Source organism: Xenopus tropicalis, chromosome 6, assembly GCF_000004195.4.
Source record: "Xenopus tropicalis strain Nigerian chromosome 6, UCB_Xtro_10.0, whole genome shotgun sequence".
Classification (NCBI taxonomy): domain Eukaryota; kingdom Metazoa; phylum Chordata; class Amphibia; order Anura; family Pipidae; genus Xenopus; species Xenopus tropicalis.
In genome coordinates, this window is record NC_030682.2 from 60,600,103 (window position 1) to 60,620,674 (window position 20,572).

General features: G+C 36.4%; 1 protein-coding gene across 1 annotated transcript in view; it reads left to right on the forward strand.

Annotated features, from left to right (window-relative positions):
* Nucleotides 1-20,572, forward strand: part of stac (SH3 and cysteine rich domain) — a 66,089-nt gene that overhangs the window by 42,336 nt on the left and 3,181 nt on the right. The window contains exons 5-10 of the mRNA XM_031904421.1: nt 1,384-1,499; nt 7,894-7,972; nt 10,533-10,609; nt 12,426-12,508; nt 17,532-17,583; nt 18,102-18,239. Coding sequence (XP_031760281.1) covers nt 1,384-1,499; nt 7,894-7,972; nt 10,533-10,609; nt 12,426-12,508; nt 17,532-17,583; nt 18,102-18,239 — 545 coding nt within the window. The remainder of the gene's footprint in view (nt 1-1,383; nt 1,500-7,893; nt 7,973-10,532; nt 10,610-12,425; nt 12,509-17,531; nt 17,584-18,101; nt 18,240-20,572) is intronic.

Consider the following 20,572-nt stretch of genomic DNA (forward strand, 5'->3'; position numbering starts at 1 on the left):
ACACAATTTTGCAAACATTGGTGTTCTGCTTGAAACACTTATTCTGCCTGGACAGGTCATGAGTACTATTGAAAAACAAAATATGCACTTCTAGTGCCTTGGCAAACCTCTGACACCTTGACATTAACAAAGGCAACATAATAAACATAAAATAAAACCTAAATTGGTTTTCCAGTAACAATTTTGCATCTATTTTGCATAATTTATTTTAAAGTGCCATAGTTATAAAGGTTCAAAGTAGTAATGGGCTATTAACTCTACACAGCTTTTCAGTCTATGTAAATGGGTGTTTACAAGGCTTTGCAATTTTAAAGCCTTATAAACAGCCATTTACATCAAATACTTGGAATAAACGTCATTTTAGTCCAAGCACTAACATGCTGCTGAAATCCATTTATTTCAAAACCACTGAAATGTTAAAGTTATCACTAGTTAGTTATATATTCATGACTTTTTTTTTCAAGTTACCCAAAAGGAATTTTTCATCTTTTGTCTGGAACTAATACGATTTTGGCACAACTTAGATGGAAGACAAATTTGAATTATATTTTGACTGAAGAGGATGGCAAGGATCTTTATAAGTAGAAGTTACAAAAAAAAAGCTAAAAATATCTGTAATATCTTCAAACTTCAAAAGCAGCTAGCTATAGTAAAGACCAGGTATGGTAGCAACTAAAAAAATCAACTATATTTTCTGTTAGAAATATACTATTGTGTAGAGATTGTCCTGTACCAAATAGGCAAGAATATTTTCATATATTTTTTTCAACTGTTAAAAAATTCACACTAAATAATTCCCAATACAGGTAATATATCTCATTTTGCCCACAAAATATTTTCATGCCCTTATTCTATCAGAAATGTATATTGATCAAATCAAAACCCCTTTTGCACTCTATGCACTCGTGCAAGGTACATGGAATGGATTTTGGCACAAAATGCATACTTGTATGTTTTTGTTTTTCTCCACAGGCCAAAAATCAGAACTATGTGGCAGTAGCCTGAGGGTTATCTTGCTAATCGTCTTTTTTTATGCTGGCCCTGTTCTGCATAATAATTTATCACTGCAGTTGTACCACCAGTTATAAAGGGATTCAAAGAAATAATTCCTGCCGTTATTGTTGGAATGCTTTGCTTATAACTTTATTTTTCTATTCAAATATGCAATTATTATAACCAAGGAAAATGATGACTGTAGTTGTTATAGTTGACATTGTTCACACACAAAGCAATGTTTAAATATGCCCCATGGTAGCTTACAAAAATTAATTGAACCCAACAATGTGTACCGTATGGACTCTAGACCAGAAAGGGGGTGTAACGCCTTTCAAATCATGCATTGCCAATTACATATTAAGCCTGGAAATCTATTATGTTTTTCAGCATGTGGTAATAAAGTGGACCCTGTGTATGAAACCCTACGGTTTGGGACATCTTTGGCACAGAGAAACAAGAAGAGCAGCTCTGGAAGTGGGTCCGACTCTCCCAATAGGAACTCTGTAATAATTTGCTTTAATTAATGCTGTTGTTAATGTCTAATATCTTGTTATGAGTGCTAAAATAAGACCTTAGAAGACATCTTCTACTTACAAATGCTTTTCAAATACCATCAAAAAGATAATTTGTTAATTAGACTGGTAGGCAGTGTGAACTTATTCTGCTCAGGAAACCTTAACTAAAACTTCTCAGTTTATAGAATATAACCCTTAAAGTGCCTCCTGCATATTTTTCCTTAATAAATTAACTTCACTGGAAAACTAAGCAGTCTGGTAGAATGGCTTTATAGTTTTCTCATTGTTAATTTATTTAAGGATTAGGATTCCAGTCCTATCTGACAATTGTTTGCATTCTGACAATCAAGGAAATGGAGTTATGTTCTCCAAACCAAGGATGGATGAAAATGTTGGCATTTTGAGATATTTGAGATAAAATGCAGGCTGTGTAGAATTCTTGAAGATATTGTACAAAATCTAAACCTTAAGTTGGATGATTTCATTGCCTCATGGCTAAAGGTGGCAATACATGGGCAGATTTCAGATGCCGCTTCGAGTTTTTTTGGAAGCTTATCTACCTGCGTATGGGCATCCTCGACAGGCCTACCCGACCAATATCTGACCTAAAATTAGCCAGATCTTGATTGGGAAAGTTTGATTTTCTGTCAGATCAGGTACCGTATCGGCTCGTTGATGAGGTCCTTTTTCCAACAGCACATATGCACTTTGCTTCAATGTTATAGTTTGGAACGATATCGAGGTTGCCAAATGAGCAGATCTCAACGTGTATTGCCACCTTAAGACCCAATGCCTATATTGTCTTTATTGTAGCTGGTTTCCTTTTAAAGACAAAAATATCAAAATGCAAGTGGTGGTCACCTTGCTTTGGAATGTACCATATATTTGGTGAAATAACTAAAACCCAAATCCTTAAATAATTTGCAGTTTATGCTGCTTTTTTTCATCTAGCTAAATTGACTTTGCTCACCTAGACCCAATGTGTAAAGTAGAGTTAATTTTGTAAAAATATAAAACACACACATGCACACACACCAAAGATCAACTTCTTATACATAAAATTGTTATGTATAGTATCATCTGCCAGCATTGGTATACCACCAGCACACACACAAACTACCAATTAAGCTGTTGGTCATAATGAACTGGAATGTTACTAATGTACGTATATATGTATGTATCACTACCCTACAAAGTAAATCTTCAATTTATGTTTATTCTAACATCTTGGTTCAGGTAAATATATCTTTTCTAATAGACTTGCAATTATTTTAGTTGGTCAGGCTTTTGCTATTTAGTTTAATACATTGCAGTGTAGAAAAACACATGGATTTTCATGTGGCTTTTAGTACATTGTCATGATTGGTAAATGCTTTTTTTCTTTTATTTATGAATATTTAAATTTGTAAATAAGTTTGTTCTTGCTACACATGCAAATGTTGCATTCTTCTACAAGCTTTAATTATTTGAACCCAATAATTCAGAAGCCATGATTTACAATACTGGCTATATAGTAGTTAATATTTTGGTACTTTAACAAAAGAAGAAATGTTTTTCTCATAACAAATGCAGTAGTTCACAAGCTATCATATGTCGAAATGTAGACATTTTATTTTTGTAGTTTTATTTACTATAGCCCTTTGAGTTTGTGACTTTTTTTTTTTTTTTACTCTTGCCAAAGACACAGGCACGTTCTGTTTGTAGTTTCAAAGACTGTACTTTACCTTATGCAAACGAATAAAAACATTTCTTAAAAATCAAACCTTAGTGTTTTTGCTGAAAATTGATGTGACTGCAGTATGCAGAATCTACTGACATAATCATTCGGTGCTGTGTAAGAAAATTTAGAGCAATGCTGACATGTTATAAACCACATTCTTTACCTGAAGTTAAATTTTTCATAGTACTGTATGTAGTTTTCAGTTGCACTCATGCATAAAGTAAAGGAGACGAGTTTAACGGGTGGGGGAGGAGAGAATTTTAATTTTATAAACCTCCAAGATTTAGGAACATGAGCTGTGCTTGTTAGTAATTTGAGGCTGGATTTGTCAAGTAAAGTCTGCCAGGAAATGGGGGGGAAAGGGGAAATATTTGTCTTGTGAAATGTGCATACCCTCCACCTTTACCTTTACAGCTGATTTCTATGCTTCACATAATAAAGAAAGAAAGTATATATATGGTGATCATGGACGCTTGCCACTTAATATGTAGAATCATAATTTTAGGTCCAACACTGCTTCATTTTTGTTAGTTTTCAGTTCAGTGAATAGGACTTGTGATGAGCATACATTTTGCCTATTACTTTAATCATCAAAAATAAAATCTAGTTAGGTTAATAATTGCTTTATAAATATGACATTTATCACAAAATCTAAAAGGGATGAGCAAACACTGATCAGTCAGTTCATTGATTTAAAAGTGTATTAGGAACTTAAACATAGGGCTTTGATCTGTTATCTGAAAAAGGGATGAAAAAAGCCGTTATATTATTGTAAGAAAAGTTCTGTGAAATATAATTTTTCTTAACTGAAATAATTATGGCCATTAAAGTAATTCTCGTACTTGTGCAACCACTAATGGATAAGCAAATGCAAGAAATGCATTTGTGCACCACCTATTGTAAAATATAAGGATATTATAAGGAAGTTACTGAGGAGTTCCATGACCATATAAAGACACAAAGCTAAGATGACTTCTAATAGTCTTATATTTTATAACAAGGGGTACATTATTTTTGTATATTACACAAGTTTCAGAGGGTCATATGACACAAAGTAAGTCACATGACACAAATTACATCACTAAGCACTGATAACTGGTGGAAAAATGCAGAAATACTGCTAAAATGCAATTTTATTGCAACCCACACAACATGTTTTAGTAATTGCAGACAGTTTTTCTTTTTTCTTGTATCACGCTTGAAAAGGGCCTGTGATGCCCAGAACCCTGCTGTGAATGAAAATGAATTCATTGAAATGAACTGGTGTGAACTTATTCAGAGTGGTACTTTAAGGACTTTTGCAATTTACATTCATTTTTTCTGATATATTTTTGAAGGTCTAGAGTGTCAGCAACCATGAGTGTCTTTGCATTTACTATGCACTTCCTGTATTCAGCTGGTGGTCAGTTAAGCTAAAAGCCCTCTATTAGCACTCTAAAAATGCAAATATCTCAAACCGCTAATTAAAGAAAATTATTATAACTTCCTCAGAAAAGCAACCTGAGTAAGTTTATATTAATTATATTTTTGGGTTTATATCCCCTTTAGGGGGCTAAGGCCCACTGGGGGGGATATTTATAAAGGTGTATACAATTTTACAACAACATTCACTGTGTAACAGTTAGGGACCCATTCATTAAACCACAAATTTTGGGTGGTTAAAATCACGATTCGGAGAAAAATTCGGAGTAACCACGATAATTTCTGATGTGCGAAAATGTCACAAAAATTATTTTCTTGGTCATATGAAAATATCGTGGTTGCGTTCCGAAAGTCACAATTTTCAGATCCGAACGTTCTGGCTTTGAAACCTTCAATGCATGATTTTGGAAGCCTTCCATAGGACTCAGTGGCACAGTGACAGCTCCAACCTGGCCAAAAGATATTCACAATACCAAAGCCTGAATGAATTCCGAAATGGTCGTAGTCATTGCAAAAAATACAACTTTTTTGTGGACCTTAACAAAAACCACAAAAAAGTTGTGGAATTTTAGCGAAATTATCGTGGACATTCCAAAAAGTTCCATAAATTAGAAAAAATATGATTTTTTCTCAAAAAAAATGTGTGGTTTAATGAATGGGCCCCACAGTGTTAAATAAATTGCATATATATATAAGTTCTCTTGTAAGGTAATAACCTCATGTGTCACGATCACGGAAATGAACAAATAATAAAAGTTTTGATCACTACAATGCAATGGCAACAATCAAAAAGCAAAGGTGAGTCTTTCCACACTGATTGGAATTGAAAGTAGCAAGTCCTTATACAATAATACATGTATAATAGCAGAGCAAAGTTCAAGCCAAATGTAGAGTGTGGTCCAGGTGCACCAGCCCCGGACCCTCAGCAATCCCTATAAAAATCTTTATTTATAATACATCCCAACAGCCTTATGCATTTTGTGCTCCAACAGCACTTAGTCATTGGCTCATGCCATTCCTATGACTCGAAGTGCTTTTGGAACGTGAAATGTGTAAGGCAGTTGGGATGTTGTATTTTCCATTTTTAATATACTTTTTTGTTGACCTATGTATTGCGTGCCTTACACTTTTTAATACATATATGTAATTTTCAGTATTCTCAGTTGGTGATTGTTGGCCAAAAATCTTACAGTTTCAGTTGACTACATTCTGATCCCCCCATCACAGCAGTAACTGCATTATATTTTACTACAGAGCCTTGGACTAAAAGTCTTTTTAAAGTTTTTTTAAAGTCTTTTTAAAATATGTATAAAGTGAATTTCTTAAATGCCCATATTGAAGTTAAAAATGTCAAACCGAGCCTGTATATCGCAATGAATAGGAAACTGACTCAGTCATGTGTTTATGTTTTAGTAGCCTGAAATTACCAAAGAGAGAAATTAATAGACTGGGTGATACACATGCAAAAGCATATAAAATTGTATTGATCCTAATATCTTCTAAAAAGATTTTGCTTTGCACCTCTAAACAATTAGTTGTTCTAATGGTTTCCTGGTATGAATCTTATATCACTGAGAGCTGCCACTTGAATAAGAATAAGCACTTTGTAGCTTGTAATTCCCTTTCCATACAATGAGTATGCAGAAGGAAAGCATTTGTTATGACCATTACATAAGAAGTAAGTTTTTAGAGGAGAAGGCTGTTCCATATATTGATCAAAATTGTGTGTATTTTAATTTCTAATGTGGGCAGTATTATTTTTATGGCATCAGTTTTTAGTTCATTTATACTGATCCGGGAAATTCTGTTTGGGTAGGGAAACAAGGGGTTTCATAACTTCAACATACAGATAATCCATAAATGAACACTTTTTGATGTGTTTAGTCCCAATTCAAGATGCAGTGTTAGAGCTCAGTGCATCAGTAATGGAGAGCAAATATAAATATTACGGGGGAGGCAGAGGGCATGTGTGGCACAGGTATGGGACCCATTATCCAGATTTCTCGGGACCTGTGGTTTTCCGGATAAGAGGTCTTTCCGTAATTAGTCTACTAAGAAAATTATTTAAACAGTATTTAAACCCAATAGTATTGTTTTGTACTGTTTTATTATTACAGAGAAAAAGGAAACCATTTTTAAAAATGCTAATTATTTGATTAAATTGGGGTCTATGGGAGATGGGCTTTCCATAATTCGGAACTTTCTGGATAATGGGTTTACAGATAAGGGGTCCGATACCTGTACATGATTCTGTTGGAATAGAGTCAGATGGGAAGGTCCCTACTTGGTTAACTATAAATAGTTTTAATAGACTTTAGAAAAGTAGTTCTGAGTACTCACTATGTATGTGTATTAAATATTTCTATCATAAAGTATCTAATGAGTTGTGCCAGTAATAACGTAGGACTAAATTCCTTGCTAATTGCTCAAAAGTCCCAGACCTGAGGGTTGCTAATATTGTACTACTTGCTAATAATATAACAAATATGTTAAATAAGCCTTTGAGGCCCAACAACTAATTTATCTTTTATCCATTGTAAATGAATTTTTATATCATATAGGCAAATGTAGTAATAAAAATTAGACTACTGCTCATCATCTGAAGTATAATAGCTGTAATGTATACAAGTTAAGAACATAGCATTGGATAACAACATTTCCCCTATGGCCCGTGGCCTATATAAAACCCTTTTTTCAAATTAAAATAATTAACTTAATTATAACATCCCTGGGTTGCCAGCTTTGGAAAGGTTACCCATGGAGCAGTGAGTTCTATTTATTTCCATGATAACTTTGGTTAAAATGACTCTCCATCATGTCTCTGTTTTACTGTCTATAAACATTCATAATTCTTTCTTTTCCGGCATTCTTAGTTGCATCTGCCATTTTTCCCATCAGTCTTTCTATGTATCTGGTTTAGGGCATACCTCAAACATTTTTTCGTATGGGGACATGAAAAATAAATGCTAAAATATGTTTTATATCTTTATTTATGCTCTTCCTATATTTTTTCTTTTCCACTCCACATTTCTAATTCATCCTTTTTACCTATTAATACTACAATTAATACATTTTATTATTTAATTGCTAATAATTTTTCATATAAACTTATTTTAAATTTCTCACATTTTTCTTGCTTTCGCCCTTTTGTCTAACATACTTTCTATTTTACTTCCTATTAATATCTCCCTCACATTGTTCCTTTTCTTTTCTTTCTTTTATTCATTTATTCGTTTCCAGACTACAGATCTGCTTGAAGTACCAGAAGAAAGTGATAGCGCATTCCTACCAAACACAAGTAGGCAGCGAAGCAACAGCGGTGAGTTAACTTTGCCTTTTTTGTTTTATGTAATATTGCTATAATTCAGTGGCAGGCCAACCTGATATGATGTCCAAGACAAGCCAATAGCACCCCACCCCTTACTTTCCTCACCCCCCCCCCCCACTTCCCGCATTCTCCTCTCTACACACAGAAGGGTACAATCCAAAAGTGCCAGAGCTAACCCACATAGAGTCCAAAGTAGGTGCAGGCAAACAGAAGAGGTACGTGCCTAGTTCTCCCACCACCATTGAGCCATAGACACATTGCTCTTCTCTCTCCCTTTAGTTCTAGACCTGCTATAATTTCAGAATCTAGTAGCATCAATTAAAAATGAGCTTATGTTTACATCTCTGGTTATGGTTAGCTTATATTAGCATGTCTGGTAATAGGTTTTTGAACCCCGTATTCCTTAATATCTGGATAATTAGAACTTAGAATTCTTTAACAACTGGTGTACTATGCTTGATCTTCCATGTCCCATATGACTTATTGAGTAATGAAATACATTTTCTAATATCTGCCAGTTTGGTTACCGACTGCTGACAATTATTATAAAACCATTACAGAGGGAGGAAATTATATCATAATCCATAAGAAATAATAACAAGAGCCAAACCTAAAATGTTAGGCACCCCCAGTGATTGTATTCACTTACCCAACCTGTCAACAGAAAACTGCATTGGCCTAGGGTTCTTACAGCGAGCACCATGGAGTGATTCTCTTCCTGCATCTTCTTTCTTTGTAATTCTGCACATTCACAGTAAAGTGAAAAGTGAACTTTAAAATAAGATGGCTGTTTCACTCTACTGCACATGTATCAGCCCCCAGGTAGCAAAGAAAGAAGAAGCAGGAAGAAAAGGATTTCTAAGTGGTTCTCGCAGAAGAAACCCATGCCATTGCAGTTTTCTGCTAACAGAAGCACCATGCTGGGGTATCAGGTAAGAGATTGCAGTTACTGAAGGGTGCCTACATTATGAAAATCAAAACATTTTTGTAATAACCCAATGGGATTGTTGTGTCTTCACTGTATTTTAGGCAAACTCCTTCAGTTAGGGGCAAAATTACTCTTATGTTGCAAAAAAAATCGACCAATGTAAAATCCTGCTTCATTTAAATTAACCATTTTCATAAAAATATACATCATTAGTAGTATGTGCTATTGGGTACTCCTAAATAGAAAACTGCCATATTAAGAATTAAGGGCCGCCTCCTTCACAGTGCACACATACATGCTAGGTCACATCAGCCAATTAATGGACAGAGTTCTGCCTTTTGCTTCCACGCTTCCTCCTGTTACAGTTAGAGCTGCATTATTTCCTGTCATGTGATCACTGGGGGAGGACACAGCCCATCACTAAATGGTGGCTCAAGGGAAAGGATGTAAAAGGGTAATATTTACTGATATATATATATTCTAGTCAGTGGCGTGGCGTGGGTTTTTGTCGCCTGGGGCCGACCGGAAATTTGACGCCCCTCTATTGTAATAATAATCAGATCATCTGATTATTATTATATTGCCGCCGCCCCTTTTGATACGCCGCCCGGGGCCATGGCCCCCTCGGCACCCCCCTCGCTACGCCACTGATTCTAGTTTGGTAAGATTGTTAATAATTAGTATATGTTAGTATATATGTTTAGTATTCAGTCTTGGGGTAGTTTCCCTTTAATCCCTAAATTTCTTTTCACTGCTACACTAACACTGTTCTCTAAATAGTATCATTCCTTACAAGAATACAGTTTGGTATCTGAAGTAAAGAAATTGCTGACCTACCTGTTCAATTCTTTGCAAAGGGCCCTGTATATTCCATGACATACTTTTCCTCTTTCTCTTTCAGTTAGTAGAATGTGGCATACACTGTGTTTTTTGAATTGATGTTTTTTTTCCATTCACAAGATGCACTTTGGAAGTAGAAAGTATTTGTCTGACGCTATGACAATTTAGTTTTTGTTTGCCAAGAACATTTTCATATTTCCATTGCGTTACATTTTCCCACCCTCATAGTTAGCCTGCCAAAATAAACTGATAAAAAAAGGTACAATGTCTGTTTAGGTACAGTAGATTCAAATGCTTATTCCTTATATTGAAATTAAATTAATTAAAATCTGTATACTGAACATTGCCTTACAACATGCTTAACTATATTATCCTTTTATAGTGTATCCTTTTTTACAGTAATTCAACTGTAACATTAGGGGTCATTTTTAATTTGCACTTATGTGAAGGCTTTGTGCAAAAGTGCAAAACAGCTGCAATTGGCCGTTTTTTTTTGCATACTGCCTATGGCAAGTTGTAAGGATAGGGCTGTCCTGACCCCTTTGGAGCTGGGGTCTGAATTTCACACACTAGATTTTTGATATAGGTGCTAGGTGCAGAGCACAGCCAGGCTGGGGGAAGAAATGCTGCTTGAATGGGCACTAAGCGTTGTTCCTTAGTTGCACTTCTGCCCTCAGTGTTTTGTAAATGACCACCACTGAGTTGTAATATTGTTTATTTAAGTTTTAAATGTGCATATAAATGCCAAAGCCTTACTCTGCCTTGCAATTATTTTATTTACAGTATTTAGTTACTTAGAAAATGGAACAGACTGCTTCAGCTTCAAGGAAGAATCAGAGCAGAAGACTGTTGAAGCTCTGGTAATATTTTTAACGTAATTACATAACACAATGTAGGGTTGATTCACTAAAGGTCGATAAGTTTTATTGCACGTTTTTTTGAGTTAAAATTGACGCAAAAAACCACGTGATTCCCTAAAGTATTATCGCATGCGTTGTCACATATCGCGTGCATTAATTTACATGCAACCGCATGCGTTAATTTTACTGCATTGCGTTAATTAGCGCGCAGAAATAATACTAACGCATGATTCACAAACACTTAGATGCACTAAATATCACATTTGTCTGTGCGAAAATTAACACCTACTTGGGGCAGGCGGTAATTATAGAAAAGTACAGTTAATGAGCTTTTGGCAACACAATATGGACTTTGCAGTGGGATTTATTCAAGTATGTGTTGGCCCTAGAGTGATGCAGCCTCCAGTTTGCAGGGAAATGGTCATTTTAAAAAAAAGTAGTTTTACGAACGTAATGGTGTGTATGGCTAATATGGCGTGCACGAGAAAAGTAGCGCACGTGACAAGTAGCGTGCTGCGTTAATAAGCGCGCGTTGCGTCAAATACCACACAAAACTAGTCTTCGCTACTTAAATAACGCAAACAGCATTGCGTCTAAATTAATGCAAATATCCTTTTAGTGAATTGTGTGTTGACACGAAAAATAAGACAAATACATTTTTAACACATGCTATAAATAGCGCTCGTTTTAACGCACCTTAGTGAATCAGCCCTCGTGTCATTTTTCTTTTAGAGCCCTGTCTGGATTTACAAATTCTGAAACCCTATTTTGTAATGCCAGTTCCCTTTTGCTCTAACACTAGTCCTGCAAAACAGAGATTAGAAAACCTAGAGTTGCCAAAATGGGGCCTGAATTTGCTTATTTGTAGCTCATACATATAATTATACTATATTGGCAGGGGGTATGAATGCATGAGACAACCAGTTTCTATTGTATACTCTCTTCATGTTTTTTCAAACCAACATCTTTTTTCAGGAAATAAGGGTGTAAGATCTGAATTGTGTAAAATCAGGGAAAAGGATGTAGTCACTGGAGGATAAAAGTCACACTATGAGACAGAATTTGCAGGACCGTTTTGAAAGTCAAATGTACAAACTAAAGGTGGCCACTATGTCACACGTATGCACATAATTATGGAGCTCCATCCCACTGGGGGGTCAGGGGCTCTGCTAGCCTAAACTTCCACTGGCCGGAAACAATATTATATATATATATATATATCCAGGGATGGGGTGACGGCACTCTCAGGGATTTACACAACGAAGTCTTTGAATTTTGCAAAAAATGTGAGGCTTTATTCAATCCAACGTTTCAGTTCCAAAATGGAACTTTCATCAGGGCTATCCATGATGAAAGTTCCATTTTGGAACTGAAACGTTGGATTGAATAAAGCCTCACATTTTTTGCAAAATTCAAAGACTTCGTTGTGTAAATCCCTGAGAGTGCCGTCACCCCATCCCTGGATATCTGACTCTCTGCACAGGCACCCAGGTATTGTCTATCTTTATGGTGTGCAGCTTATTGGCAATCTGTATATATATATATATATATATATATATGTGTCCTTTAAAGGAAAAACTATTGACAAATATTCTTTAGTTTCAAACACATCATCACCTCATACTGTAAATACCCTATAGTTCTCTTTCAGATGTTTTGTAAAGATCCCATTTAGGGTACAGGATGAATACTTTAGCCTTATATTTATTAAGGGGAAAAAATCAATCTTGTGTGCAAGTGTTACTGTGCAAGAATACTGTACTTTATGTGTTCTGACTAATTATACAGCATTTAACCCATATTTTTGTTTTTGCAGTTACCTGTAAATAAGGATTTGGAAGATAGTTTTGTGGCATTGTACAAATTTGTTCCACAAGAGACGCAAGACTTAGCAATGAGGTAACTACACAATGATCATTTGAATCCACGTGAGCTGTTTTTAATAAGAGAGCATGACTTTACTAACCCTTCACAGATGTCTTAATAATATAAAGCTCATACATGCATATTTGCCCACAAAGTACGGAGCTCTCAAATGCAAGCGAGCCCTGGAATTAACACTGACCAAGAAAAGAGTTTCTTCCATTGTTTCCCAAGTGTTCTATTTCTTAAACTTGGGAACCCAATTGTTGTTGGACTACCCATCATGCCTTTAACCTTCATTACATGTTGTACATAGTTATTGATCAAATATTATTTACATTCTGCCCATTGCTAATTTATTTAATCTTAAAATATGCAAATCACTTTCTTTCTGACTCAAAAATAACATTTGGAACCATCTTGTAATCTATACAGTGTAGTATATGCACGTATTTAAAACGGCAATGTCATGTACCAGTATGATGTATTCAAGGAGTACATCAGAACTTTCCTACCCTCACTGCAAATTAGCACAATCATTAAGGATGCAAAACACTTTTTATTGTGCCTTAAACCACTTTCTGTAATAATTTTATGTAGCCCATCCAGAATCACAGTATGCTTCTTCTGCCTCTAAATTTAACTTTACAAAGCCTTCCCATGTGCAGACAACTGAACTATTGCAGATTATCTAAAGAATTATATCACCCAAGATATTTTTCAAAGATTCTTCATAGCCTCAATACTACATCTATGACAGCTAAACTGACTTACAAATGTCTCAGATGATGGTTGCCTTCATGGGGCAAAGAGAATCAAAAATACAAGGTATCTGTCTACGGAAAAGAAGAAAACAAAAATATAAAACGAAAGAATGTTATACTGTCTATTCCATAGACTCTAATGCAATGGCATTTGCAACAGGTATATCCTGCTAAAATGTTTTTTCCAACTCACTGATGTATTTATAGTATTTGTTTTTGTGATCTAATGTAGGTCACATTGTCCACAGCACAGATGCTTTCAGCTTTTTTCAGAGGAGTCAAGCACATATTTACAGTCTTAGAGGTGCTTAACATTGTTGAAACAGTAAACCAACTAATATTCAAGATGTTTCCAAAATAGCCAATAAACATAACATTTAAATTTTGCCCTTACTTGACTTTACATGTGCATTTTCATTTATTACTTTTTGCCCCTCTAAGACGACAGCCCCAAAGTCTGGAAAATAATGCTTTGGGCAGTAAAGCACCTAAATACTGTTGTCCACCCATTATAATCCCCCTTACAAATATCTCCTAGTCTATGCCCACCCCCAATGACATGAAAAAACCCCTTTAGATGGATCTCTACCTTGTCATGGTTTAGGGCTTGCATATCTCTGTGACTCAGAGAGCTATACTGTTTGGAGCTTATGCATCTGGTAGGGTCACCCTTTGCCAGGTGAAAGGGTAGCGATCAGGCTTAAAGTGATCCACCAGTCTTCAAGGATTTGGGGTTACGTTTAGAGCTAACAATCCTGACTTATAAGACAAGCAATGTCACAGAGAGAGCATCTTTCTGATTCCCCTTTGGAGATTTGCATGATCCAAAAGGAAACTACTGTTATAACTAGAATGATCTAAACATTGCTAAAACTAAGACCAGAATTGGACCCTGGAGCATGCATACTATGCATGAGACTGGCAGACTTGATACAATTGCATAAACAATGTGGTTATACAGCATAGGAGTCATTGAGAGCAGATGGACTGTATCAGAAAATATGAGGGCTACATCAGAATAATTAGCATAAGAGAGGTGTAAGAATCATTCATAGATAGAATGGAAGTCAACTAACAGCCGGGTGAAAAGAAGACATGTTAACATATCCCTAATCCAGTGTTATGCACCAACTAGTGACAGCAAAGAAGAAGAAAAACTTGTGTAACACCTATTTGGCTATAAAATGGCCAACCCAGGCTAGTAGCATGCTGTAGAGCATATGTTACATGCGACCTTAATGCACAGGAGTGGGCCTCCGCTACGTGGGAGGTAGACTATGGAGCTGAGGGGTTGTTGAACTACAACTAGCTGAAGTAGTGTGGTGCAATAGAGATAAATGGACGCCAGAGGATTCTTATGAATGAACTGGATAATACTTTATTTGTCCAAGACAATGGTAATCAGGGTATTTCAATACTTAATAAATGCAGAACAGTATGCAGTTATACAATTGATGTAAAGATGGATAAATAGCAGAAGTATGATGCTCCCCTGGATATCCCTTCTCATCAAGAGGATTGGGCAGGTAGAACAACAACAGCGTGATAGGTAGGAAAGCTCACCGGCATAGTCCCATGCTCTTTTGGAGGTTAGGGCAAGGCATATTTGCTAACCTATTTCCCTAGCACTTCTGTGTCCCTAATCTAAGGCAAGTAATGCCTGTTAGGAAGACTACTCCTTTGCTATTATCCTTGATGGAGCAAATGGCTGCTCTTTCTGTATAATTCTGTCTGAACTCACCACTTCTAGAGGGTGCTATGAAATATGCTGCTATACTGTCTTTTCCTCGTTCACGGGGCCCTGTCCCCGACTTAATTTGGATGGATAGTGGCTTACTGGGCCGGATCTGAACCCAGGCTCAATGGAGCCCTGCTTCAGGTAGCAGATGAGCAGCCAAAGAGGAAAACACTTCCTTGTGCAAGACACTATATAGTCTGCCAAGGGGAGTGGTTAAATGAGCTAAACCTGTAAGGGATAGCTTAAGAAACTGTAACCTGAGTATAGAGGGGTCTACCCTATAACAGTACAGATAAGGAAAAGTAGGGAAGTAAAGCCATAGGGAGCTTAACCCTATGGGTCCCTACACTTGCATTATATTAACAGCTACAAAAAGAAGTAGAGAAACCCCCTTTGGTGTTATATCATCCTACGTACAATCCTTATCACCACTGGGGTCTACCCCAAATATTGACTTCTCCTGCGGACCTGAGCTGTTCTTACTAGCTAACACTCGTTCCTGGAACAAGCTAGTTGTCACCCTCTACCTCTCTATCTACCCTAGTAAGGCAGGGGTTGCCACTTGGTTCTTACTCAGTAACATCTGTGTCTCTGCAGGTCTTATCAAGCCGAAAAACAAAGTACAGTTAATGCACTGCCTTATATAGGCTCCTGTAAGGGACCTTCCCCCTACAGGCCAGCTTATTGGTTGGTGCCATCTACTGGCCATACTAAGCATAGCCCAACTATTTACACTAAAATAAATTCTTTACATGGTGATGATGGAAAATATACCACCTATTTATCTTATTCATTTACTCAGATATACTTTATTCCACAGACTTAAAGGAAACCATGAAAGTCTTTCTGTGCTTCAGGGGCCCTATCCCCACTCCCCCACATCCATAGGTCCACAGTGTAATGCAGCCTCTCCCCATTTTTGTTCCATTAGGAACTGAAGTGTTGTGGAATTTAAAGATGGACTTCAAGTCCTACAATCCATCACTTTACAATGGAATAAATTATGGATAGGGTTGAGAATGGCTTTCTTTTAATCCTTTAAATCTGTGTAATAAAATAAAGTATTAACATGTACTGTATTTATTTGTGACAGTGCACTTTTTTCACATAATGTTGTTGCTGCCATCGCTGCCATTGATGCAGTGCCAGAGGCTGCAGAGGTGCTGGCCAATGCTAATGATAGCACACCCTCCCCAAAAGGAACTTCCAGTATCAGATCTTTTAGGGAATATTTTGTGGAATTCTCACAGGTTTAAGTCCCTGTGGACCCAGTGAACCCCTGGAGAGTCATGAATCAGGGACCCTTTCTACCATATATTCTTGTTGACCATCCATGATGACCAGTGGTTGTTTGTAAGAATAGAACTAGCTAGAAATTAATGGCTTAATAACAAGAACATGGAAACACTGGCAACAGGGTTTATAATTTCAAAGACAGGTAAAGGGCCAGTGAATTTGAGACCCAGTTTAGGTTAAGGAACTTTAAGGTAAAGATGCTTGGATGAGCAGGCTTTGTCCCAAAGCAAATTGAAAAGCAAACTGAAAAGAAGCCTCCTGTCCTAAACTCATCTTTACTGTTACAGAGTTTAATCCAAGCAGGACTTATGCAAGTAAGTTCTGCCTGTGTAAGCCTGCATTCTTCACTGCATGAACTTTACAGTGCACATGTGCTGTTCCACTTTTGAACTCAATTACAAATGAATAGAGATAAAATTGAAATATGTTAGATGCTAGATAAATAGCTAAGAAAGAATACCAGCACAGGGGAGATTGTGTAAAGGAAAATGTTCCATGTTGCTAAAGCAATCTACAGTATTACCACCAATATAACTGCATTACACTGGGAAACTGGCAGATCAGCAATAAAGTTTATGGCTAGGTAATATAAGAAGTGTCAGGCAAGGTTTACAAAACATTATTATATATATTCATGACCTTGGATATCACAGGTGGTGACAAAAGCAAGCACAGTGGGCAGTTTGAGATTTTCCCCACAGTCCCAAGACCAGGCTGTAGCTCCCAGCTCCCTCATTAACTGGGTCAAGAGAATCACTGTGTGCGTCTGCAGTGATGCTGGAATTCTAGGAAAAATGGTGAATTATGGGAAAACACATGGTTTATGTGCTACAAGCAGCATTAAAGTATATAGTGACATATAACCTGTTTTTGATACATTTAAAATATTAACATAGGGATTATATCAACATAGAGATTTCTACCTGAAAGGCAACGGGAATATGCAATTAATCATACACATGGAAACTATAGCAGCAGTACAGGAAGTGTTGAAGAGGTGCATAATACCTTACAACTCTAACAAAGGCATCCCAGGACCCTGGGAACCCTGACATTGTCTGATAATGCATTCCAGGGCATGCTGGCCACTTACTGCTGAATACAGGGTAAGATGCTCTCTTTGTGCTCCATTCTGTGAGTGCAGAGCATTAAGCAACTTGTGGGCAAAGTATAAAGTGCAAAAAATAATGAATTTGCACCTGTTTTTGTACTTTAAGTGTGAAAATGTTTTTCTGTCTCTCAAACTGTCTATTTATTTCAGACCAGGTGATAAAATAATTGTTCTGGATGATTCCAATGAAGATTGGTGGAAGGTATGTGTTCCTTTTGTAAAGCCTGGATTCTTTTATAAATATTTTCTTATATTTGCAATCATTTCTTCATTGCCATTCAAATGTGGTTTGTAAGTACTGTATATTACAGTATGACAATTGATACACACAATATAACAGAATGCAGGGCTATGAACATCATAGAGTAGTGGACTTGTCTAAGTTTGGACTTAAAGGCACTTTGTACTTACAGTAAAGTCCCTAAATTTGCACCATGTTTACTAGATCATAAAAACCAGGCAAGTGCTTGCAAGCAGATAAACAATAAATGCAGCCTGCCATGGGTTACCAGACCTGCAGCTAAAGTTGCGACTTACTGTAGCTTACATTACCTTCATTAACCTCAAGTTCATCTTTGTTTTCTGTTTAATGGCAAAGTTGTCCAACAAGCTAATGAAGTCCTCAGCCAACTATAATTTTCAACTGTCTCCCTGATATCTGAACATCTCAAAGCAGATACTGAAAAAAATTATAATTTAATATGTGTCCATTTTTTTCAGGGTAAAATAGAAGACAGAGTGGGATTTTTTCCTGCAAACTTTGTCCAAAAAGTACAACAAAATGAAAGGATTTTCCAATGCAACAGAACATTTATTGGATGCAAAGAACAAGGGCAGATAACAATTAAAGAAAATCAGGTATGGTCTCAACACTGGGTGCATTCTGGCATGTCACTTAGTGCTTAGGTTCTTGCAGCAAACTTAAACAGAACGATTGATCTGCAGGGATATGCAGCAATACTTACAAATGTAGATGCAGAGCAAACAGTATAAGGATGAACCACTATGGAGAGAAGCATGGGTAGTAACAAATGTCCTTAGGGTTTTCTACCTACCAGGAGAATCAGTCTAAGCCTTGTCACTACTGTGGCCTCTTCACTAAGGCAGCAGATCTTGTTAGGAGAATACTCCCTGCTATCTCTTCTGGTTGGAGCAAAGCAGTTGCTCTTGCTAGCTATAACTAACTGTTTGATGTTCCTAAAATGTGCAATTACAAAAGATATCCTGCACTTATTAAAGCCTCATTCACTGGGTCCCTGCTCCCCAACTTTTCTAGAGGTACAGGTCCCTCTAGGGCTGAACACTTCTGGGCCATGTAGATCCCAGGCTTCCTGGAGCACACTACACAGGTCAACTGTTGAAGGCCAAAATGGAAATCCACCCCTAACCAAACATTATATTAAAGTGTGGAATGAAGTGTTCATGATCTATGGGCCAATCATGTACAATACATTTATAATATATTATATACATAATATGTAAATATAGAAAAAGACGTCTGCCCAGCTACAGTGAAATAAGAAAGTATGGGGTTTAAAGCCATAGGAGCATATTAACCCATGGATCCTTATATTATAATAACGCAATAATTTTAGGATCCATACAAACCAGTTTCTGGTCTCTAGCAGATAACAGTACTTAGTTGGTACATCAGTAGAGGTAAATTTGTGTTTATTTTTGGTTACAGAGATGCTGATCAAGTAAACTATCAGACAATGAATAGGAGGTTAACAAGAAAGAGATGTGCAAATTACAAATTTTGCCCCAGTATTTTTGCTTTTTAATAAAGTAATAGAAGCTGCTTCTACACATAATGAATAGAATCTAATTTTTATTTTACATTTTAAAACTAACACCCAGATTTCCCTTTCAAAACTGCAGTGGGAGCAGCTGCACCAATCTTTTGTGATTGTTCATGCGAAAAATGGTTCATCGCTGTCTTTGAACATCTACCCAAGTGATCTGGAGACTAAGCATTTGGCAATTCCAAACTGATAAAAAGCAGATGTGTCACTTTTAATTACTCAAAGTCTGCACATGATATTTTATGGGGCCAAATTATTACCTGCCATCTAATATATTAGTATTCCAAATTCTGCAGTTGGGTCACTGACATTTTAAGCTGCTCATTCATTGTGACAGATTTTGTGAGATTTTATGAGAATGAAATATGAACTCTACAGTAGGGTTTGAAGAAAACCATGTATTAACATAAATATGGACAACAATATGAATACCATAGGGATGGCAGGTGTCATTAATCAAAAGAAACAAACCTAATTAAAACCTAATCAAATGCAGAGCAAATAGTATCAAATTTATGGTAAAAACATTATAGTATGGTGGTATCGTTTAAGTACAAAAGGGGATTTGGGAGTACTTCAAGGCTAATTATAGTAAATTATCTAAAGTATAAAAGACGTACTACTGACCTAGACAAATTTGCCTCAGAAAGGTCTCAGTGTGCAATGAATCATATAAAGATGCAGTGAGCAAGTTTTTTCATATTTGTCTCACCATGTCCAGACAGCATTTTTTGAATGTTAAATCTTGCCTCTAGATGGTGCTAGAGTGTAAAGACTTGCCAGTAAAACACAATAGAAAATGCATTTTAAGGGTTAAGAATGTTGACTAAACAACTGCTATTTCTACCTACTACTGTACATTCTCAGACTGGGCTTGTACACCTTTACCAAGCATGACTGTACATTTATTAAAATTATGATAAATTGAAGTACCTGGGGAAAAAACAAATTTTTTAAATGTTCACTTTTACTGCCAATAACTAACTGGTGCATGTGAATGTCAAATGATTCAAACTGTGGTGCAAAAACACCATATTTGGAAATCCAGGACAACTGATAGCCTGATGTTGCCTTTAGAAACTTTTATTCAAACTCTTAGGAATGCACAAGTCCACACATCTCTATGTAGCAGTCCAGGAGATAAATAATTTAGATGAATTCAAGTTTGTCACTACACTTTCGACAATGCAAGATCATGAGTTGCATGTCAGGGCAAAAGATTTTGGTCAGATTATGTGGTCCACATTTTATAGAACCCACAAAATCTCAGCATGCAACCACATACAACAGCACAAGATTTTGTAGCATTCTACAAAATCCGATCCCCACATCTAATACAAGTTGGATCAGATAAAAGTCATCTGATCCAACTTGGTTTTGTTCATG